We start from the raw sequence: 23,915 nt of genomic DNA, 5'->3' as shown, positions 1-23,915 counted from the left end.
ACCTGCCACACAGACTTCCAATCATTCGTGAATATTTTAAACGGCCAATGTCAAACTCCTCTGCTTGGTTCTGTCACAGCTTTGAGCTGTTGACCTCAGCACGTGGGTCCTTACAACATTCAGGGCTCCATTTAATGAATGAGCTAACTTAGGCTGCAGGAGATAAAAGGATTTCTCTGAAGTTCTACAGAAGCCACAGGGTCAGGGTCGGAATTCTCACCCCAGTATTCCTGATGCCATGCCCACGTGGTTTCTCCTGGGTAGCACCCTGCCTCAGTGTAATTCAGCTCTGCAAACATTTATTCATTCAGGTGTCTCAAGTCTTTTTTTCTTTTTCTTTTTCTTTTCTTTCTTTCTTTCTTTCTTTCTTTCTTTCTTTCTTTCTTTTTTTTTCTTTTTTTTTTGAATGAGGCAGAATCCTGGCAAGTAAGTAAGTCAATATACAGCTTTATTTAACTCCTGCCATATGTCACACTCTGTAAACGGTAGCCTTTCTCTCTGACCTTAAACTTCTTGTCTTGGAGCTCCATGCTGGGCTCCTGTGAGCAGCAGAGTCCTGTAGCAGAGAGAAGGCTCACATAAGTCAGTCTAGGGATAGAGGAGAGGCAAGGGATGGCTTTCTAGGAGGTGTGATGCCTGTGCCAAGTCCCAGAGGACAGCAAATGGTTGGTCAAATGAAGGGGCAGGGCTGGGCAGTGATGTCCCAAACCCCGGGCTAACAATGCCTCAGTCTTCCCCTCCCGGATGCTATAACCTGGGCTCCACTGGTGACTCTCCAGTTCCAGCAAATCTTTAAGGCCCAGAAGGACAGATCTCCAATTAAAAAGAGGCATAGTCTGGTGCAGTCCGTACCTGATATGCCGGAGAATGAACCTCTCCAATGACAGCTCCAACTCAGCCCAGAAAGAGCAGAAAAACCTGGGATTTGGAATTTCACGGGCCTGGATGTGAGCTCCCCCCCCCAGGCAAGTCATTTGCGTTCATAGACCTCCCTTTCTTCATGTGTAGAAGTGCACTACTAGGCAATGATTTTTACCAGATGATGATTCTGAGTGTGTACGACTCACCAGGCACCGCTGTAAGCTCTGCAGACCTGGTTCTCATTTCAGAGTCACATCATATAAACTGACTTTTACAAATGAAGGAACTAGGTCCCTGGGAAGGGGACCCAAGCGTGGCAAGTTCACAAAGCTGGAATGTGGAGGAGGCAAGTTGTGGAGCCCAGCCGTAGGTGAAAGCACCTGCGGATGCTGGGCATAGAGAGGGAGCCCCTGAGTGTGACACCCAGCAGGGCGGAGCCAGGGCGCGGCACATGGATGTTTCCAGGGTGGCATTACCCCCGGAGCGTGTGTTACCCCAGGAGAGCATCCTGGCTGGCTCTGGCTTTCTCAGCAGCCCCGTTTCCCTGGTGACTCTGACGTACAGCCCTGTGCAGAGATGAGGTTTCTGGGCACGGGACAGAGGGTAGGAGGCACAGCCAGCACGCCCTGAATGAACACCCTCGGCCCTTGCTGAGCAGCATGGCAGAGACACTGTTACTTGAATTACTCCCAACAGGGCACCCCGGGGATGTCAGAAGGCTTTGCCCCCTCCCCTGCCCTGCAGCTTTCAGAACACCCCAGCCTGCCTCTCCTCGGTTGTCTGAGAAAGGGGCTGGCCTATCACCACATTCTGCTGTCTTTGCAATACTACGGTCTGAGTCAGAGACCCACGCAGCAGGGAAGGTCAAGGCTTCCTAATTAATTCGAGGAAAAACTGCCAATCAGCAAAGATCTATGTAGGGTTTTCACAGAGGTCTTCCTTCCTGTGCATTCCAGGGAGGAAATATGCACTGATTGTGTGCAGGGACGGGTGCCCTACAGAGAGTGGCCGGCTTGATTACTGCCATGGTTAGATGTGTGCAGAGCCCTTGCTAAGAGTCAGGCGTGATCTAGGGGCTTTTACACTGATGGTGTCCTTTAGTCCCACAAACCCCTATGAAGCCCTATGAAGCAGGTGTTATTGTGAGCCCCCATTTTATAGAAGAACAAACTGAGGCTCAGGGAAGTTAAGTCACGTGTGCGAGGTCACCCTAATGGTAAGAGCTAGAGTCCAGGTTAGAAGCCAAGCACTTGGCAGGGTCCAGGCCCAGGCCCTCTGGGACAGGTTCCTCAGACACCAAAGACAGGGACCTGCCCAGAGACAAGGGCCTGCTCCCCTTAGCTGTTTCACAAGCCCAGGCTGGCCCCTCCAGGTATGGGCTCTTCCCACCGACCCTGGGCACATAATGGGACCCCATAAATGGGGCATCTCAGACTGAGCCCAGGGCCTCATCGAGGCTATATGTGCTAGACAGAGTTCCCCAGGCCCCGGATGGAAGCCCACCCCTAACTGAACCCGCCATCCGATGTCTTTCCCCTTATTTACATAACTTTGAATAAAACCAAGTTGCACATTTTTCCTCCTCTCCTTCAACTGACTTGTCTCCCTTTCACACCTGGAAAGTCCTCACAACTCAGAGGACATGACCGTCCAAGAAAGCTGTCTGGCTCCAAACTGGGGGGTGGAGCGGCAGAACAGAGAACTCCAGGCTGGGATTTGGGGATCAGTCACCCATCAAGGGTGATGGGGTCAAGCCTTTCCCCTTCTCAGAAACTCAGTTTCTTTTTCTGCACAATGAAGATGTGAACTAATGGGAATTTTTTTTCCCCCCCTGGATTTGACATTTTTGTGAGTATCCACCTTGGGGCATGCAGCAAACATCTGATAAAACAGCTACTGTGCACTAATTATATTCTGAGTGCTTTACATGAATCGTTTTACTGAATCCTCCCACCAGCGCCATGGGATAGGTTCTATTGTTACTACGACTGCTATGTTATAAATGTAAAGAAAGAAGAACAGAGGGGTCGAGTCACTTGTCCAAGGTCACACAGGTAGCACGTAATGTGTGGTTCCAGTGCAGAGAGGCTGGCTCCAGAGCCTGGAACATTCACCCTTACATTCCCTCGCTCCACAGGTGCACTTTCAGGCATGACAGAGCCACGTCTGAGGAGCCACAAGAGCACAGAGACATCCGATAGGGCTGGTTGCAATGAGAGGGGCAGGTGATGCAGTGTGGGAGCACAACCAGCCTGAGCGGAGCCTGCCGGAGTACAGCGGGTGCCGAGGGCGATGGGAAACCACAGAGGGGCACTGAGTGTGGGAAGGCGCAACCAGATCGACACTAAAAAAGATGAATCTGGACGTGGGGAGGATGAGGTCACGGGGATGAGGGTGGGGGCAGGGAGGCCAGTGAGGAGGCCCCCGCCACAAAGCTGGAGATGATCACGGAAGCTTGCTCTGGACCATGCAAGTGGGGCGGGGAGGCGAGGCGGAATGAATTGACATGACGAGCCTCTCTGGACACGAGGACAGTGGAGGAGAAGAAGGTTAGGATTCGGGTTTCTACCCGGGGAAGGGTCTCATCTGAGAGGACAAAGCCGGCTGAGAGGCAGATGGGAATGAAAGGAGGAGAGCTCAGGTGGGGATGTGATGAGCTCTGTCCAAAGGAGATGCCCAGCATGCATTGGAGGACGCACAGCTGAAGCTTGGAGGGCGGTGTGGGTGTGGCTTGGCCTCATTGGCCCGCAGGTGCTAGTGGGAGGGGATGTGCTCTCCCAGGGAGGTGAGGCCTGGAGGGAGTGCACGGGGGTGGGGGTGGTGCTTAAGTTAGAACTCTGGGGACCCCCGCCTCAAAGAGGGTGAGCAGAGGAAGAGAGAACTCATCGGCTTCCCACCTCTCTTGGCTTGACGTTTGCCAGATTTTAGCCCTTGCCAGATAGGGTTCTTAGGAAGCTGAATGGTTGCCCTCTTTCTTTTAGTCTCTGCTCTAAGAAGCAGCAACCGGCCCCAGTCCCGGAACCCTGCCTCTCCGCTCTGGCACCAGCCCAGGATTCTCCAGCAGGCTCTGAATCGTGTAATTATCCATGCAATAATTATGCCTGGCAGAAGCTGCAGCTTTCCTGGGGGAGGGCTTCCCAGAGCATCACCTAACAGTCTTATCCCCCTCAGACTGCTCTGAGGACATCCGCTGCAGCCCAGGCGAGCCCTGCCCACCGTCAGAGCCAGCCCCGGGCCTGAGGGAGCGGAGTCATCGCGTGCAGAAGCAGGTGGGCATGTGGAAGTCCGTCTCTCCGGGAAACCCACCGGCACCACGCGGTTTGGCTTCCTAGATGTACCCAGCCCCATCCCGCACTGGGCCCACCCAGTGAGCTGCCATCTCCCACGGCCCTATTTATGACCCAGAGGGGGGAATAACATCTATCAACTCGGAGCGAGCGGCTAATCAGTTTACTTGGTTGCCTCGGGTCTTCCGATGTAATTATAATTCCTACTAAGGCACTGGTGAGTGTCAGACTCATTTCACCGACCGCTGCAGACACAATCATCAAAGCGCCAGGGTTCCTTTGTTCCAAATCTGGTACAGACGAGGCTCACAAGGTATGCTTTGGAGCGAAGGCTGAGCACAGGATTGTTTTTTCTCACCTCCTCTCCTTCCTGCTTCCTTCCTTCCACAGCTCAGGGAGAAGCTGCTGGAATGCCCCACATGCCGCTGGAGATAGACCCGTACCTCCAGGGCTGTGAACGCGGCTCCGGGGCGCTCCCGGGCCAGCCAGAGAAGCCTCGTGACGAGGCAGGAGCGATGCCCAGGGGAGGCTGCTGGCTGCTTCCCAGAGACCTCACAAGGTGGCATTTACCTTGGCGCCTTCCCCAGCCTCTGGCCCCCAGCCTTGGAGGTGCGGAAACCTGATTTTGCTGGCACACCCAGAAGGGACCCATCTGTCAGGAGAACACTCTCATTAACCCAGATCATGAGACCAAAATATAAACCACACGGAGAAATGGAGCTGCTGTGCCAAACAAGGGCTGCCGAAGGGGTCACCAGCATCACCGTCTTCCCCCTGAAGGCACCTTGTGCTAATGTGTCTCCGGGGACACTTAAGGGTCCAGGACGCTGCCTGACCACTGGATACCTCCGGCTCTGACGGCCGCCTCCTCTCCCTGGCAGGGAGACAAGCTGACGCGACAATCACAGGGCAGGTCCCTGGTCAGGGCAGGACTTCCCTGGACAGGTTCAGCATAAACCCTGCCAGCTGACCTCTGGCCCCTGAGCTGTCCTCCTCCACATGCAAGACGGCCATACAGCCCTGGGCTCAGACTCCTTTCCCAGGCCGGACCCACCCCGCTCCTGTGGGGCCCATTTTGTCTGGGGCAGGCCCGGCTGTGGCCTTTACAGTACTTCTGCCTTGTGCTTCCCCAAGTGTGTGGCATTGTCGCAGGGCTAGCCAGAAGTGGCATTTTCTGCAACCCCAGCCCCCCCTTCCACCTGAGTGGGGTTACGCATCAAGCTCCCCCCAGCGAGATCTGAGCATAGTGATGGTTGTTGCTGCCGGGGCACAGGGAGGAAGAAGCAATGTGCCATCGCTCCCCCCTTCACCTACAGGTAAAGGACGCCCGAGGACTGGTGGAGTGACGAGTTAGAAGCGGGCTGGGTCCCTGCATGACCACACAGAAGAGCATTCCTTGCCCATCAGGAACACTCACGCGGAACAATTATATGCATGATCAGTAATATGCTATGTGGTAATCCGGCGAAATATTGGGGTCTATTTGTTACAACAGCTGGTATTACTCTAATGAATAAATGTGCTATTCCTGACCCGCTTCCCTGAGACCACAGTCATCATCCAATGGCGTGTTAAACCTTCCGAGACTTTAAATTCCTAGTCAATCACCCTCTCTTGAGTCACACCTAAAGGCGGCTGATGGTGAATTCTGCACCTGGAGGTTGCTTTCCCAAGTTCTAACTTGATTCCCCCCCTCCCCCCCCTCCCAGATATCTTCCTTACAGATCTTAAGCCACAGGCATCACACGGGAGGCAGAGTTCGCAAGGCACAGAGATGCCTACAGATAACCCAACAACAAATGATTGGAACGTTCTTTTAGCCTGGAAGAGCAGTTCAAACACACACACACACACACACACACACACACACACACACACACACACACTCTCTCTCTCACAAAAGCAGACTGGAGCCAGACAGCCTGGACTGTAGAGAGGGAGAAGCAAATATGACCTTCATCAGAATGGGGATGCAAATACATTTCCTCTGTCTCCCATGCCAACTGTAATCAATTGCCAGTGGCTGCCTGGACTGCTGTGTTAAGAAGGATGCTGAAGTTCCATTATAGCACCGAAGGAAAAAGAACTACTGTGGGTGACCAGCGTCTGCCACGGTTAATGGACAAGCAGGGAGTGCTCATGCTGGGAACTTTCACACTTGTGCTGGGGACTAAGATGTGGCTGCAAAGGAGCTTATACACATCGAGGCTATGTAGCCTGAGACTGGCAGAGTCCATCCCTAACAACTGAAACTCTTGTCAACCCTCCAGTGAGTGCCTGCTCTGGAGTGGGTGTTTAATACATACTTCTAATTCAGCCTCACAGGAGAAAGGAGGCCCTAGGAGAGAGCTATTATCCCTTTTTTACAGAGGAAGGTCCTGAGGCTCAGAGAAAGTAGGTGACTTATCCAAGCTCACGAAACCTAAGACAGGCTGGGCCAAGCTCCAGACCAGGGCTGCCTGGCTTCTAAGTCTGTGCATCTCACTGTTACAGGGAGCGTCTCTGAACTGGGTTGAGAGGAGCAATGTATGCTAGTCTTTCAGTCTGGCTGCTGCCCACCGACATATTAAGGCAAGGTGGGAGTGGGGGCAGAGGATGTGTCTCCCAGGAAACTCACATGGAAGTCATTTAAAGACCAAATTGGTTTGGGGTTTGAGTTTCCTACAGCCTCCCCTTGCCTCTTGAATTGGTTCATCGTTCCTCCACTGTTCCGGAGGAAGGCCAAGAAAGGCAGGAAGAGAAGGAGAAGGAGAAGGAGAAGGAATGGGAGATCCTTGTGTTGTCTGTTCTGACTATGCGTGAGCCACTGGGGTGAGATCGTGGGCCTGGAAGTCAGGAAAACAGGAACCAGTCCTGCGTTGCTCCAAGTTGGCTAGGCAATTGTCAGAAGCAACTTTTGTGAGCCTCAACTTCCCCAAATATCAAATGGGGAACCCACTACCAGGTAGAGGGTGTAGAGTCTCTGAGTGACGGTGCTACAGAAACTAAGGGACACACAGGGCTGGGTTCAATATTGTCCCCACACTTACCAGTGAGGTGAGCTTGGGTGAGTCACTTCTCCTCTCTGGGCTTTAGTGTCATCACCTCTAAAATGCATGAGAACAGGAGCAACCTTGTAAGATTGTGTGACAATTACAAGATGATTTAGGGGACGTGCCCAGCATGGTGTCTGATACTCTATACACAGCAGCACGCCTTCTCTCTCTGCACAAATGCACACACACCAAACATCCTTTAAAGAGCTCTTCCTGTTTGGGGCATCTGGGTGGCTCAGTTGGCAGAGCGGCCGAGTCTTGGTTTTGGCTGAGGTCACGATCTCAGGGTTGTGAGATCGAGCCCCACCCTGGGCTCCGTGCTCAGCAAGGATTCTGCTTTGGGTTCCCTCTCTCTCCCCCTGCCCCTCCCACAACATCTCCCCTCCATCAAAAAACAAAGAACACATCATTGAAGAGCTCTTCCTGTTTGACACCTGGAGTCACTGGGTGGCATTAGAAGTCGCGGGAGACAGCTAGGGAGCAGCTTGTCTCAGTTTCCACTCTTTGCAGACTGTACCTGGTGCTTGGTCACCTTGACCAAATTCAGCTCAGGATCTGTCCACCCCTGCATGTTCTCACTCACCCCATGTCTTTGCTTCAGTTCTCCTTTCTACCCTGATTCCTTTCCACGTGTGCTGACAGCAAGAACAAGTGTGAGAATAATAAAGACAACTCCTGGAATCCTCTCTCGACGGCTTACTACGGGCAGGCGGCCTGCTACCCTCACTCTCCAGGTTTACATTTTCTTCCACACTCTTATGACCCTTCTTCCTCCCTTCCTGCATCCCCTTCTTGACTTTGTTCCAGGGTTTGGAGGAATAATAAATCCACTCCAGAGACAGATAAAGGCTGAAGGCAGCTCTAATCCCCAAAGCACGTTGGCCTTTCCATTACCTGAGCCTGAGCCACCTGGGAAACAAATTCGCACCCTCACTCCGTTTACACTTTATTTTCCATATTCTCCCCAAGAAACAGATGTCCTCAGGATTATTAACCTCACCGGACATACGAAGAAACCAAGGCACACGTAATAACTTATCTAGGGTCACACTGCCCGTGAGAAGCAAGTCTGAGATTTAAATCTAAGACTGTTGGGTCTCCAAGTCTTATTTCTTGTTCAACACAACAGCACCTGAATGCAATTGTTTACAGGTTACCGCATCCCACTGCCCAACAATGTGTGATGTATTAGGATGAGAGTTCCAAGACCAGGGTATTCAAATGCATCCAAACCACACATGTTCCATCGAAGAGAGTATGAATTTTCTGGTCTATCATTTTTCACTACTTTAATGTTAATCTCTCCACCAATGATAGAAATAATACCTGCTACTGATATTAAAAATTACTACAATTTATTGAGCCCTTACTACACACCACATACTTGAAAGCCACAAGAACCCTACAATGTTGATGTATGATATTCCTTTTTTACAATGAATGGAGAGGCAGACCCTCCAGGCACCTCTGACTTGTCCAGGGTAGAAGGTGGGCTGTGAAGGCAATCGATTTGAAACACCTTCTGTAATCCCTCCCACGTTCAGGGGGAGGCACTTGCTGCCAAGAGAATGTCTCCAGGGGCAAGACATGCCTCTTATTCATGATGCACCAGAAACGGAGCTGAGGAGAGAGACATGAACACTCCAGAAGCAGCTAGTGGGAGATGCCATTTTTTTCTGCTCTTCCTTGTGCTCAGTCAGCCCAAAGTCAGAGAAGAAGGTGGTCAGGCCAGGGTGACATCCAGGGGTTCCCAGGAAGTCTTCCCAGCATCTTGGAATAGAAGGGCAGCTGCGCTGTCCACACTGGTCACGGTGTGGGTGCAGGTGCATTCTGATGAGATAGGGAGCTACCTGACCACCCTATGTACCTTTGGAGGCAGGACCTTTAAATCTGATGAGTTCACTCAAGAGTATAGCCTATGCTCTCCTGCAAGTTTACTCTTTCATTCCACAAATATGTATTGAAGACTGACTATGTGGTAGGCATGACACTATGCTTTGTCCTAAGAATGCCAGTCTCATAAAGGCAGCCTGTATGAAAATGGCTCTGAAAGTGCCAGCCATAGATAAATCTAGAGGCATGAACTGCTGTGTCTTGTTCTTTCCTACTGCTGACAAATGTATCTGGCGGAATTAATATTCTCAGGGTTAGAAATACCTGTGTGTAGACTAGTCAAAGAAGATAGATTGCAGAAAGAGAAAGATAGCTTCAAATCCACTGGTGCCACCACCACCATTCCGAGCATCCTCATCCCGCCACCAACACTACCACTAACACCACTATTTCACCACCACCATCATTGCTAACATCAGCTCTAGTCTTGCTATCATCACTAATACAACCTTTTCACCATAGCACCACCATCGTGCCCGCATCAGCACCCCAACCACCCAGTCAGTGTTAACCCTACTATAAACATCACAATTGCTGTTGATATCATCATGCATCACCAACACCATGACCTATCAGCTCTACCATTACTACTCTAATACCACTGTTCTCACTGTCACCAATGTCTCTGCCATCACCAGTTTTAGCCCTAGTATAGCCATCACCACCACCAATAACACTATTCACCACCCGCTATCACCATCACCGTTGCTACCACAACACTACCATCACCGTCAGGAGCGTCATCACCACCACCATCAAAAGCATCACCACACCTGTGATTATTATCATCCTCTACATATTAAGACCCACGGTTTACGCATTGCCTTACAGTGTATAAACACTTGTTTTCCCGTGATCTCATTTAATCCCCATGACAACCCAATGCGTGGACATAATGACCGCTGTTCTTTCATAGATGCTGAAACCGACATACAGAGAGGGGTCAAACAATTTGCTTCAACCACACGGCTTATAAAAGGTGAGCCAGGACTGGCCTTCCATTCTATTTCACTCGACATGCCATACCTTTTCTATCAACTCTAAGCTGTTATGAGATTACCTCCAATGCTCTATGCTTTTTCACGGAACAACTGTCTTTGATGGTGTGGATCCTGCAGATATGCTGAGAGGAGACTCAACGTTGTGCCCAGGCTTCTTCGCTACATTAATCCCAATTAGGGAATCCCAAGTCCCCATGCATCTCAGTGAAATGTTAATTCAAGCCACCAAATGCCCCCTAATGTGCCCAGAACGGTGTTGGACTCGTTAAAGAAGCTCAGAAGGGCAGAAGGAGAGGTTCAAGTGTGCTCTTACCACGAACAGCCAAGGCATGTTTACAGGGAGCGATTATAGAGCAATTCAAGGCAATCAATTGCTAAATCACGCAGGACAAACAGCGAGTGAACTGGAAGGGGGGCTGGGGGGGGAACAGCTGTAGGCTGAAGTGATCCCTAGGAGACTTCTGGCAAGACAGGGGGAGGGGCATTGGAGACAGTCTTGACCCCCACTTATTAGTCCTTTCCTCATCCTTCCTCCCTTTCAGGACCTTTCCCCTCCACCTTCCTGAATGTGGACGCCTGACTCTGGGTCTCTACCTCCAGTCTATTCCCTCTCATTTCTCCTGATGACCTTTCTACCGATTTCCTTCAAGTCACAAAAGTGCAAAGCATCACCTTCCTTTTTATTCCTTCTCATTTCTTGTCGTCTCCCTCAATGACGTTGCTCGTCCTGTTCCTTCTGCCTAGAGCTTTACTAACCTACATTCCTGCACTGGCCCAGCCCTTCCTCTTTAATCAGCCTCAAATGCTATTTCTTCCAGGCCTCCTCCCTGATTCTGCAGCTCTACCCTCAGATAGAGATGCCCTTTCCTCCTCCAAACCCCCACGGCGTAACACAGTGTGCAACTGGGTGTAAGTCGGTGCTCAGATACAGTCTAACCTGGTGATTAAGTGGGCAGGCGCTGGAGTCAAACCATCTGGGTTCAAATGCTGGCTTGCCTCCTCCCGGGAGGTGAGACTTCGGACATCTCTGCATGACCTCTGTTCTTTAGTTACGTTATCTGTACAGAGTCCAGCAATAATGCTGACTTCCTTGAGATGCTATAAGGCCTAAATAAAACCAAGCTGCTAAAGTTGGAGCTCTATAGATTTGCTTTTAATATTATTGTCATCAGAGTGATGCTCCTTGAGGGCAAAGACAGGATCCTACACCATTCTTCTTGTTGGGCAGCTTATTTCTTAGGGGGCAGAGAGGGGGACAGGGGGATGGAAAACTGACTGAGACCCAGTACGGGCTATACGGTGTGGACCAATGCCCAGAGTGGTTTGTCTGGAAGGTTAGGAAGACCCAGGGATGGTGGCATAGTCGCACAAGGTGAGGGCAGGTGGAGTAGGGGACTAGGCAGTGGGGAGTGCAGGGTGCTCCTGAGAAAGTCAGGACAGGATTTGATACTCAGTCTTTAGTCCCTACCACCCTCCTCATAATGCCCCCGGGGGGTGGAGGCACCGTATCTGCCTCTGGAGTCGGTCAGAGTTGGTGGGAATCCTGGCTCTTCCATCAGCTGCCTGGAGGGGCTTAGCCAAGTCACTTTCTCCTGAGCTACAGCTTCCTTATCTATAAAATCAGGGACTGATTGCTATTTCTCATAGCATGAGATTTCATGTGTTATATGGAGATGACCATGGGTTGTCGTAAGGATTATATCGAAAGCACTTAGCATAGTACTTGGCAAAAAATGCTGCATAAATGTCATTTGTTCTTACTATTCTTTTTTTTTTTTTAAGATTTTATGTATTTATTTGACAGACAGGCATCACAAGTAGGCAGAGAGGCAGGCAGAGAGAGGAAGGGAAACAGGCTCCCTGCTGAGCAGAGAGCCCGATGCGGGGCTCGATCCCAGGACCCTGAGACCGTGACCTGAGCTGAAGGCAGAGGCTTTAACCCAGAGCCACCCAGGTGCCCCTGTTTTTACTATTCTTTTTCTCCTTACTATGAGAGCTTTTAAAATAGTATTTGTATTACTATTGTTATATTTGTCAACACCTTGCATAATGCCTGGCACATAGACAATAAGTCCTCAATACGGATTTTTTTTTTCTTTTTCTTCTCTGGTTCCCACTCAGATGCAAAAATACCCAACAGGCCCATTCAAGAGATGCTTAAAGCACCAGCAAAGTGGAAGCATCAAACATTGTGAAAAAAAAAAAAAAAGTGTTTTGAAAGTTTATTATCTATTTCTTTTTAAATCAACAAAGTAGTCATCATGGAAAAAAAAAAATCAAATTTCATTTGACTTCCTTAGACTCATTTGACTGTTTCTGTTGTGAGCCATCTGAGTGGTAGTTGGTAAGGTGTGGGGGAGGGGGCATCACAATCACGTTTAGCTGAAGGACCTTGAGGGCTTAGAGTCCTAATCCAGCCCAGGGCTGGCAGTCTGCAAAGGAGAAAGGGAGGGAAGTGAGTCCCCTGCTGCCCTCACTAGGTGAGAAGAGAAGCCTCTGGAAGAGACCCCTGCTGAGTGGGCAGTTAGGCCATCTGGGAGAGTGGCACCTGGGTGAGTGCCAGGGATGGAGAGAAGATGCAGCCTTAGCCCCACATGGAAGCCAGGTGCTGTGCGACCTCCAGAACTCCCTCGGCTGCCAGCAGAGCCCTCCTCTCCTTTGGGGCCCACGGTCTACATGAGTGAAGTGAGGAGGTGACAGGACCAATGGGAGGCTGGTGGCTGTCACGTTTGGCTCCCAAGGGCTCAGAAGCCAGCCGCTGTTGTTCAATCTCTTCTTGGGCATCTGAGGCCTGCTTGTCCTGAGTGAGGCCTCAGGCCGGAGGAAGAGGCATGCGGTGGGGTACCTTGGTATCAGACAAGCTTCAAACCCTTGCTCTTCCACCACTAGACCTAGAACGTCCCTGAACCTTGGTTCTCCAGTTTGCAAAGGGAGACTGACACTAGAACCATCACAGTGCCACTGTACAAGTTCAAGGAGATGGGGTATGAAGAAGGATCTGGGACATACAGGCCCTGAAAAAATTCAAATTGCTCCTCAAGCAATGCTTCCCGATCCCTCCAGTGTCTATCCCAAACAAGTCTACTGATCCTGGATGAGTGCTGCTTAACGTTTAGTGCAGGACGCTTCCTCTGACAGCTGGCAGGATTGCTTGTTGGTTTTCCAACAGGGAGGTGCTACTATGTCCTATGGAAAAGGCATTTAACTTCCACGATTCAAGCTCTTCCTCTGTTTCTTAGACTCCTTCTAACTCCATCATACCTTCTGGCTTTAAATCCCACACCGAGGCTTTGTACAGAAACTGGGCTGCCAGCCTGCTCTACAATTCAGAGCACTACCAAGGAAATCCCTTGCAGAGAGAGGACTTTAGTCCGCACGGCTCTGTCTGCCCTCTGTCCCGGCCCATGTCTGAGCTACAACCCACCAAAGACTCAGAACGCATCCTTGTCATATCTTCACGTGTCACAGAACCTGCAGGTAAAGCTGAAGGGAGGGCTGGCAGAATCAAGATTCAGGATCTCACTTGGCTGGAATAACATTTCAAATTAGTAAATTAAAACTTAATGGGCATATAGAGCCCTGCACTTCTGTTTTATTTAAGAAAGAAAGAAAAGCTCGATTGAAGAAATGTTCGTCTGGGGAGATCAGACTTCATAGCGATTCGTGTGACAACAGGCGGGACTGGGGAGGCCTGGGGTTCAGATCCCAGATCTGACGCTCCGGCTTCGTGATGAGGGGCAAGCCACTCACCTCCTTGGAGCTCCTTTTTGTTATCTCAAATGAGACTTGAACGAGGAGGCTTCAAAGATCCCTTCCAGCTTGACATGTAAACTTAGAAACATACACATAAGCACTTACATACGTACTATAATCTGGGCCCTAGGTCAGCGGGCACAGAAGCCACCTGGAGACTGTAGTAAAACGTAGGTTCTGTTCCAGCAGGGACCAGACACTGCATTTCTAACAAGCTCTCACATGGCAGCGAGACTGCCTCATTGTCCTAACAACCTTGGAGGAAATGACTCTCAACATCCCAGTTTTCTAGATGTAGAAATGAAGGTTCACAGAGGTAGAGGGGCCTGCTTGAGGTCACAGAGCTGACAAGCTGCAGAGCCAAGGTTAGAAGCCAGGTCTAGGAGTATATGCCCCAAACCGCCACGTCACCTGCCAATGTGTCCTAAAGCTATAGGCCAACCCACGGCCAAGGGCAGAAAGGAGGCAGCGAGGGAACAGAAAGTGGATGCACCAGCGAGGCCTCGTGTTGGTTTCCTTTGCCAGGATGACCGTGCTCCCACTGACGGACCCCTCCCTGCCTCTCCCCGCCACGTGCAGACACACTGACTGATTCTGCTTCCTGATTAAGAAGGTCTGGAATCCTAACATACTTGGAGATTTAAGTGCTCCATCCTTCACTGACAGGCAATGATGGCTGCAACAAAGGGAAAAGAATTTAGTTCACATAAATGATTAGAGCGGGGGAGCGATGTTTAATCCTATTAATGAATTTGCTAATTGGCCTTCTGCCCCCAATCATTTCATATTTAGGCTTTTGCAGTGTCAGATTAAATGGAAACAGATCCAGGGGTGGTTTGAGATGAGGCTAAAAGCATTTTGCTCAGGGCCTGCAGATGGCTCGGTTGTTCTGTATGGCTAATGAGGTCTATCCCGGAATGCCTTCTCCCCAACGTCCACTTTCCCCATTTGGGCTGTTCTGCCTTGTGGCGAGGGCAGGAGGGGAGGGGGATGGGTGTAATGGCCAAGAGCTCAGGCCCCGGGGTCAGCCAGAAATGGGCGCTGCTATCCACGAACTGTGTGCTCTGGGCAAGGAGATTCCTTTCTTAGAACCTCAGTTCCTCATTTGCAAAATGGGAACTGTAATAGGGGCTGTCCTCCAGGGCTGGGAAGAGGTTATGAAAATAATGTAGGAAAAGGCCCGAGGAAGGTGCCTGGCCGAGAGCAGCAGTTACCATCAATTATGATTCACCCTGACAGTTGATCCCCATTTTTCTAGCTCACCATTAGGAATCTCCTTCATCATCTAAAGTTTCCACCTTCCTGTTGGAGTTACCAGAGAAACTGGGACTCCAGTGGCCAGTGCTGTGCTGGCTCTGGGTCCCAGAGGGATGGAATCGGAGGTTGCAGTTTGGAGGGACAGAGCTCGCCAAGGACTGCCCAGTCACGGTGCCGAGGAAGCAACAGAGGAGGAAGGGCCTGCTCTGAGATGGGACGAAGGCAGCAGCAAAGCCTGTACTATACCAAGTTGCTAAAATCATCACACCTGTGCTCACTCCCTCCTTGACCCCATACACATAACCTTGTAAGGGAGACACAGTCATTGGCCCCATTTTACAGAGGAGGAAATGGAGGCCTAGGGAGGTTCAGCTAGAGTCAGAGTGCCAGAGTTTAAACCAAGATCTTACTTTCATGCAGTGGCCCTAACCATTTTTGCAATCCTGTCCTTAGTCCCCTGATTTGAGTGGAGTGTGGTTCCCATCTCCCCCGCTGCCCCAATGAGGATTCCTGCCTGGCCTGAAATCACAAGACTTAATCCTAAGTTCTGCTCCCCGGGCTAGGATACAGGAAGCCAGTGATATCCCAGTCGATGACGGCAACTCCCTGAAGGTGACCCATTTAAAATACTCCCTGGAGGGAGGGGACGCATTTAAGATAAGTCAACTTTGTTTGAAGGTCCCAAGACTCCCAGTGAGTCAGTCTCTCTCTCTCTCTCTCTCTCTCCTCTTTTCTCTCTCTCTCCTAAACACTGCTCATTCTCTGCCTGATGAATGGGAACATCACCTCCAGGGCCATTATGCAGAACTTTGCAGCACTTCTCCCCATAAGCAGACCTGGATTTCTGATCTGTGCTGCCGCATTCCTGCCCTGGTTGGAGCCATCAGGAACACACACCCTGATCCATCCATCCTTACCTCTACCCAGCCAACATCCATCAGCTCTGGACCCAATATCAGGCCTGACAGAAACCCTGGCATAAGACTCATTCCCTTAGAGCTAGTCGGAGAGATAAATGTATAAATCCATAATCACACAATGTTCACAATTACAGCAAGGGGAAGCTGCAACGGCTGCAGATGTAGCAGGGGATGGAGAGATGTACTCTGCCTGCAGGAGCCTGGGAGAGAAGGACACTGAATGAGGTCTTGAAGGATGTGTAGGAGTTCGCCAGGAGAACGGGGAGGTGGCGGTGGAGGGTGATCGGAAGCCAGAGTGAACCCTGGGCAGAGGTAACATCAGGGAAGGGATGATGAAGGGTACTTAAGAGATTGCTTAGTGAACAGATACATGCGTAGACAAACGTACAGGTTTATGATCTCACCCTGATAAGGTAAACGTGAACCTGAAATACAAAAGAGGCCATTCCGGATTAGTCATTGCTTTAGTTTTCTTTTCTTTCTTTCTTTTTTTTTTTTTTTTAGCGAATCAACAAAAGAGTGAAAGTAGAGATACTTTCCCATCTTCTCACCTTCCCCCAGAACACTACACACCTACTGATATCCAAAAACTACCAGGACTCTTCTTGACTGAATTCATAATTTTTAGCTTTCTAAGAAGTGCTTGCTCTAAGTTTATGGTTAATTATCTGTACCAGAGCTTCCTGCACCCTTGACTCCTTCCGAGTTTCATGGCGGACAGCTTAGATCCAGCACTGGGATAGGATGACAATCAACACTCTTCATGCAAAAGCAGTCTTTCATTATAGCCCTCCTAGTACTTCATCGCTCGTTCATTAATGATGGGTCCATTCATTCCTTCATGACTTCCTATCTTCAGTCATTCCTTCCTGCATTCATTCGATACCTCATTTGCTTCTTTTCATTCATTCATTTATTTACTCCCCCATTCATTCAATCAACCATTCTTCCACTCGCTTGTTGGCACACACACTCACTGTTCCTTTGCACGTTTGCGAAGCATTTATAGAGCAAAGCCCGTCTAGGTATCCAGTGAGGTCCAAGACTGGGTCCCTTGCCAGGTAGTGGGCTGAAAGCCTTCTCATTTTGGACCATAGTCCCTCACTTCTACCTTTCAATCTTCCCACCTCCCTCTTTCTGTTCATCTTGATCCCCACTGACTTTCTTCTGGAACGGAGGGCCCAAGAACTGTGCCTGGCACTGGGTGTGGGCTCCTCATCCTTCTGTACCTACCAGGAGCTGGGGAACACTGTTCTCAGCATCTCCCTGCTAAATGGTAAACAGATTCAGTACATTCCGTGGACAAAGCCAATTCACAGCCAGCAGACCAAATAAGAGAATTCATTCCAGACAGTGGGCTGGTAACTGAAATTCCAGCGGGAAGCTAACTTTTCCTGCAGGGTCTACAATTCTAGAAAATAACAGAGAGCGGCCAGCCATTCCATTATTTATAATTTCCTCCAGAAAAGATGTTTTTGAGTACCTACTCTGTGCAAGAAACCAAGCTGGGGACTATGAGGAATGATCCAGATAAGCTCCCTGCAAGAAGCTGACACCTTGGAGGGGTGTGGGGGGGTGGTGATGAAGGGGTTAACACCGCCATCCTGTGCCCAATTCAATGCATAACTTGAGAGTCCTGAGAACGCACACCTCAAAAAACTGGGGAATGTAGATGGGAGAAATCACTGCTTCCTGGTGTCTGGGGAAGTCTTCTTGACTGACTGTGGGAATAGCTGAGTGAGGTCTTGGGATATGGGTGGGATTGTAATCGTTGGACTAGGGGGTGGGGAGAGGGGTAACAGAGTGAAAGGATGGACAAAGAGGTAGAAGCGGGTGACGCCGCCCAGCACAAACACCTCTGTAAGTTAGCATGCCTCTCTTAGACATCAGGAAACTGACATTTCCAAGGTGAAATGATTTGCCAAAGGTCCTTTGAGACAAAGGGCTGTGTGACAGCAAGGGTACTGCTTCTCTCTGCCTCACTGCCTCTCCTTGGTCTTCCAGATCTTCTGGGTTGAATACACTGCCTGATTAACACATTACAAACACAGCTTCCTCAGGAGCTCTCTGGTTCCATAAATTCTCCAAGGTACTCACTGATCTAGGAATCAGGGACCCAGTCCCACATTTGTTTCTAACTTGCCATATGGTCTTAGAAAAATCGTCAAGTACCTGTGGGATTTAGTCTGCTCGTCTATTCAATGAGTACTCTGGAGATCCCAAGCTCAGACCTTCCTGAAGGTTCTGAATGCTTTCTCTTGGTCACAGAGGACTGCCCACCGTTTGCTTATAGGCAAAAATCTCTCCTGCAATGGTCTTATCATTCAGGGATGTTCTCCCTAAAGTCTCTTGCCGGCCCCCCGCCCAGGACCAGCAGCTGCACCCACATCATCCTTCTCTGGCCACCCCCGACCCCAACCCTTCACACTTATTCTTTAAAGCCCAGAGCAGGTATGAAAAGCACATACAAAACTCTGGGAGCTGGAAGTTCTACCGGGGACTGGGAGGCGGAAGCTGAATCCCCCAAAGTAGGGCTTTTCTCCTTCCTCATGAAAGACAAACAAAGATCCCAAACAGAGAAAGAAAATGAATTTGAATGCTTTCATCCAGTGACACAGCTCTTAAACTAATTTAGATTTCAGCTGCCTTCAGGAAGCTCTCCCTGGACGCCCAGCTTGGGCTAGGCGCATCTCTCTTTCTCTTGGCACTAATCACATGGAGTTTTTGGTCCTACTTTAAAAAACATGTATGTGCCACCAAATCATAGTTTGGAAACATGCAGGGCATTTTTCAGCAGGAAATTTTCCAGCCATAGAGCAGAGGTCAGTGGGGGCTGCAGGGACAGGGCCAGCATCTGCACATCTAGGGTTTTGGGGTCCTAGTTACCTGAGTTACCTGGACGGCACTGGAAGGGAGCTCCAGAGATAAGCCGTTAGGACTCCCAGAGACACTGCCTACTTCCACAAAGGTCTCATTCTAGACGTTTGGAAGCCACAAACAGTAAAGCTATAAATTGAACAGTAGCTAAAATGTGCTGACCACTTCATACACAGCAGAGCTGGTGCTGATCATTTGATTTGCATTATCCCTGACATCCACACAGCCCAGCAGTGGTTTTTAAGGAAGTAACTGCAACTGTCCCTGCTTTACCATTGAGTAAGACAAAGCTCAACAGTGGTGGAACCTGGATTTGAACCCAGCAGGGAGATCACTTCCTGAACTGAAAATCTCCATCACCCTCTTCTGACGGCTTCTAATTAGATCTGAGCCTGATGTCTCAGAGATCATAGCAGCAGTTCCAGTAAGAGCATCAGCAAGGAAAAGCTTCAAATTTGAGAACAGGATGGGACCGGAGAGAAAGAAGGCTCAGGGACCTGGTGAGGAAGTGACCCCTGACCACTGGCCTCCCCAACCCATTTCTAAGTCACCTCCCTCTGCAGGAAAGGTCTTCTGCTGATCAGCATTCCACAGAGGAAGATGGTGAGAGAAGACTGATCGGAGCAAATGCTGGGAGAAATGTACACGGCTAGAGCCCTGGGCAATTCAGCCAACATGGCGGAACTCTCCGCAAGAGGGACTGGCCACTCAGGGATGGGACAGCTTGTCATGGCCGCCTGCCCAGTAGCCTTGTTCTGCTGTGAGCTTCAAACAAGCATTGTTGAGAGAGTTAAGTAAGAAAGTGCCCAAAAAGCACTTATCAGGCACACAGCAAGGGAGGGCTCACTGAATGCTGTCATCCCCTCTTCTCTTTCTTAGGGTCCTCAGAGACAGCAAAGAGCTCTGGCTTCTGGGAATACTGTGGGAATTCACTGGCGTGACCTGGAATTTTTTGTAGGAGAAGGGACGTCTGAGCTCTTAATCTTTGCACGATCCTGTGCTAGAAGCTCCATATCCATCCTTTGTATTTCCATGCACTTACAACCATCTCCCTTGGGTCCCTGGTGGCTCAGCCTGCACTGTATATGAAACAGGATCCTCCCTCCTTCTACTTCCCCCACAACCAGTGTCCTGCCTGGACGTAGTATTCTCACCCACTTTATGGATGAGAAAACAGGCTGAGAGAGATGAGGCTGGCCTGAGATCTCAGAGGGAGGGAGTAATGAATCTGGGTTGCATGCCCAGACCCCAGCAGACTCCAGAGCTCAAGATCTTTCTGTGAAACCTAGCGGCCTCCCAGAAGAGCCACAGGCATTGAAAATATTTTAAAGCAAGTCCCCGGGTTTCTTGTTTCACAGTCCCCTGGCCTCTGGGACCTCACAGTGGTCAGATAAATGATGCAGGTCTGGTGCTGAATTCTGCTCCCACACAAGGAGCATCTGAGGGTTTGTGAGAAGCAGGGCTCTGAATGTCAAGAATCTGGGTCTAGGCTTGCAGACCCTGCCTGCCCAAGACTGGTAAAAGGGCACGCTGAGCCTTCCCTGCACAGAAGGATGCATGACTCGTGCAGCGCTATACCCATGTTCTAGTATGTAAACACCAGTCCAGCTTTATCACCTAAGATCTGCACCCGGAGATCTCATCCTGCACTGCTCAGCCAGCCTGATGTCTCTGGGAGCTGGGCCAGATGCCTGGACCCTTTGAGGACAGGTTACTCATGGGGAACTCTCAGATGCAAATTTGCCTAATGAGTCAGAAGAGACCAAGCAAGTCCTAAGAGCAGATTTACCGAGCACCTTGGGGTCCACCCTTGCCTTAATACGGTTCTAATCACTACCCAGCCCCTACCTATAACCAGAACCTCAGCTCCAATGGCAGAACTTGAAGGTTTAAGTGTCAGGTTACTTAAAATCCTTCGACCGCTCACCAGAAGATTTGAGCATTAAACGAAGGAAAACAAAACCCATCCTTTTCTTTCTTCCTAACTGCATCCTGTCCTTCCGTTCCAACAACCAACTTTCTCACATAGTCCCTTATGGCGCAACATATGTTTGGCCCAACTTCACAAGGACTCATTGGACAACTGTCCCACTGGTGAGACTGGGGAGGTCTGAGCTGGGGAACGGCAGCTATGGAGCAGGGGGTATCACACTTTCTAATCTTTCACAGAAGCTCACTGCTCCATCACACCTTGACAGTGCTCTCAGCCCCCCAGCGGTTCCCAGAGCATGACAGCACCCTTGTGTGATGCCCTCGCTCCTAATGACACCCCCAGCCACCAGGACATGCACCGGGACGTGAGCCCGGGGAGTTGTACCCCCTGGCAACAACTGATTCCTTTTGGCTTGCAGAGGTTTATTGGGGTGGACAGACAGAGCAGCCTCTCCCTGATGATGGACTCCTAGGTCTGCGCCAGCACAGCCACCCGGAGGAGTGTGTGAATGTGCGAGCACTCTCGCTGGGTGCCCACAGTTGCACAATCGCCAGCCGTCATGGGAACGGAAAGAGCTTCCCAACATTTCCACTCAGACAATCCAGTCACCCCCACCTGTGAGTCGGACTCTTCCTTCTGCTCCTAGAGATTTCCAGGAGGAGAGTCCTGGCACCTGGAGCCCCAGAGGGGTCTCCCCCACCCCTGGGGCCAGTGCCCACCCTGGGTCTCAGCAGCGTGTTCTTGATATTCACACCGAGCCTCCTGCCAGGTTTCTTACTCCTTTGGATATAAGAACCTGCCCTTGTTCCTCGTGGAGAGGAGAGTCCAGGCCGAGGCAGGCGGGTGGCACACCCCAGCTCAGCACCACGCACCCCCAAACCCAGCCAGGGGAACAAAAGGAAGAAGGAGGTGGCTTACCTTTAGAAGGTCGCCTTTGTTTGGTTTGCAGAGACGAGAAGGTGCCCATGACGGCCCCCATGGCAGTGAAGACTTGTGTGCGACTTGGGACCCCTCGCCCTGCCCCTCCCCTCCCCTGGAAAGAAATCAGTGTGGCTCCTCTACTCCGAATTGGAGGAGGAAAGAAAAAAAACAAAAAAACACAACAAAACACCCGGCAGCTCGCCTGCAGCTTGGTATTCAGCGAGCGTGGGGCTGGGGCGCTGGGAGCCTTTTCTTTCCTTCTTCAGCCCGCACATGCACTGACTCACAGGGCCAGCCGCTCCCGCCGAGCCTTCGGAACCGGGCCGGGCCGCTTTGCGCGCCAGGGGCCGAGGACGCTGCCCCACAGCCCGCTCGGTGCCGGACACGGGCCGAGGCTCCCGAGCCAGCGGCGCGTGCGGTGCGGGAGCCGCGCTCAGCCCGCCCCTGCTGCCGCACGCTCCGCTCCCCTCCCGGCGCTCGGGTGGCTCTCGGGGGCCGGGTACCAATCATGAATGAACAGAGCCAGGGACGGGCGCGGAGCGGAGCGGAGCCGCGCGCCCGCCTGCCCGCCTGCCCGCCTGCTTGCCCGCGCTCGGGGAGAATCCGAGGCGCGCCGGGCGGCCGGCGGGTAACCCCGGCGGGGCGGGGCGGGGGGCCGGGCCCCCGAGGGGCGCCTGTAGCCGCACCGCTGCCCACCGCCCTGCGCGCCTGCACCTGCCTGGCTGTGCGCGCTCCAGGGCTGCGCCCCTGGGCGCACAGACCTGGGTAGGCACCTGGCTGATGGGTGGGGTTCAGGGGGCAGCCGCAGATTGCTGTGTGTGTGTGTGTGTGTGTGTGTGTGTGTGTGTGTGTGTCCCTGTGTGTGGTGCGCTATTTCATTGACTTCAAGGGAAATTTTAATCACCTCCTGAATTCATGGGGTGGGGAAAAGAAAACTCTAGTCCACCCACGGAGAGATGAAAAACATACATCTACCTGGGTTGTCATGAGAGGAAGGGTCCCTCCTGCCCCTCCAACGCCAGGGCCACCTTCTCATGACTGAGAATTGGGGAGGGTAAAGGAGCCCCTTTGGACCCTTGTTTTCTCTTTGTTGTTTCTCCCTTGGCTTTCTCCCTCCTTCATCCTTCTACCTTCCCCCAGCCCCCCCAGTAATTTCCTAGCCATCAGCTAAGGGGCAGGCTGTGCGTTAGTGCTGAGGGGGTAATGGCTGAATTTAAAAAACAGTCTCCCTGCTCTGAGTCTTCACTGCAGCTCACAGAGAACCCCAACCCCTATTTCAGTATCTCATGCAAAAGGGCAAAGTTAAGGTTCACCCCCCATGGGTTCCCCTCAGCTCCCTGTGGTGCTGAAATGCCAGGTCTGCTCCCTGAAAGCCTGAGAGGAGCTACCCTTCTTCCAGGTAGGAGCTGCCTGAGTTCCCATTATGTACTATGCCTGCAGATCCCAGGACCCCCAACACAGAGCCCCAGAAACACACACATACACATAGTCACACAGAAAATATGGGCACAGTTCCACAAGTCCACACAGACATTGCTATTATACACACAGACACACCCAGCCCATAATACGTTCACAGGGGCATCCACGGGCCCCCACACAAGGTGCAAGAACACAGAGGCATGAAGCCGCACACACAGCGCAAAATGGCATTACGGTTACCAACATTCATGCAAGCGCCAGACTATACAGGCATGTAGGCGTACCCCAAGGATACAAGTGCCCTCAGGCGCTGTTTCCCTTCTTTCTAGTCCATTAGCTGCCCTTTCAGGAACAAAGCTGGCCTGAGACTTGGCCAGGGACCCTGAGTAGTTTTCTTCACCTATTCAGCATTGAACGCACTTTCAAATCCAAACATATGCCCTATTTTGTGCAATGGGGAAGTTGTGCTCAATAACATCTTTCCCTTTCATTTGCATTGCCCTTTGCTATGCATAGCCCACATCCCCCCAACCCTGAGAGTTAGACAGGTCATCTAATCATTACTGGAAAGAGAAACTGAGGCTTACTGAAGGTAAGGAATTTGCCTGAAGTGACTTAGCCAGAATGTGGGATTAATCCAGGGCTGTTTCACAACCTCCTGTTGCCAGGTGAGGACACTGGGGACCCCTGGGCTGGGGAGATCTCCTCTGGGCCCCACCAGATCCAAAGCTTCAGTTCTCATAACTGCCAGTCCA

General features: G+C 51.0%; 1 protein-coding gene across 5 annotated transcripts in view; it reads right to left on the bottom strand.

The window, feature by feature from the left end:
• The window catches only part of KCNIP1 (potassium voltage-gated channel interacting protein 1), a 339,834-nt gene that overhangs the window by 191,954 nt on the left and 123,965 nt on the right, over positions 1-23,915 (bottom strand). For 2 of the 5 annotated variants that reach the window (XM_059174279.1, XM_059174282.1), the window contains exon 1: positions 21,736-22,360. The exons of 1 other annotated variant lie outside the window; for it this stretch is intronic. In XM_059174279.1, coding sequence (XP_059030262.1) covers positions 21,736-21,796 — 61 coding nt within the window. In that variant the 5' untranslated portion in view covers positions 21,797-22,360. Of the gene's footprint in view, positions 1-21,735; positions 22,361-23,915 lie in introns of those variants that run through there. 2 more of the 5 variants (XM_059174281.1, XM_059174284.1) reach the window with 2 other exon arrangements.

This window comes from Mustela lutreola, chromosome 5, assembly GCF_030435805.1.
Source record: "Mustela lutreola isolate mMusLut2 chromosome 5, mMusLut2.pri, whole genome shotgun sequence".
Taxonomy (NCBI): domain Eukaryota; kingdom Metazoa; phylum Chordata; class Mammalia; order Carnivora; family Mustelidae; genus Mustela; species Mustela lutreola.
Note: the sequence above shows the minus strand (reverse complement) of the source record. Positions and strands in the feature narration are given on the sequence as shown.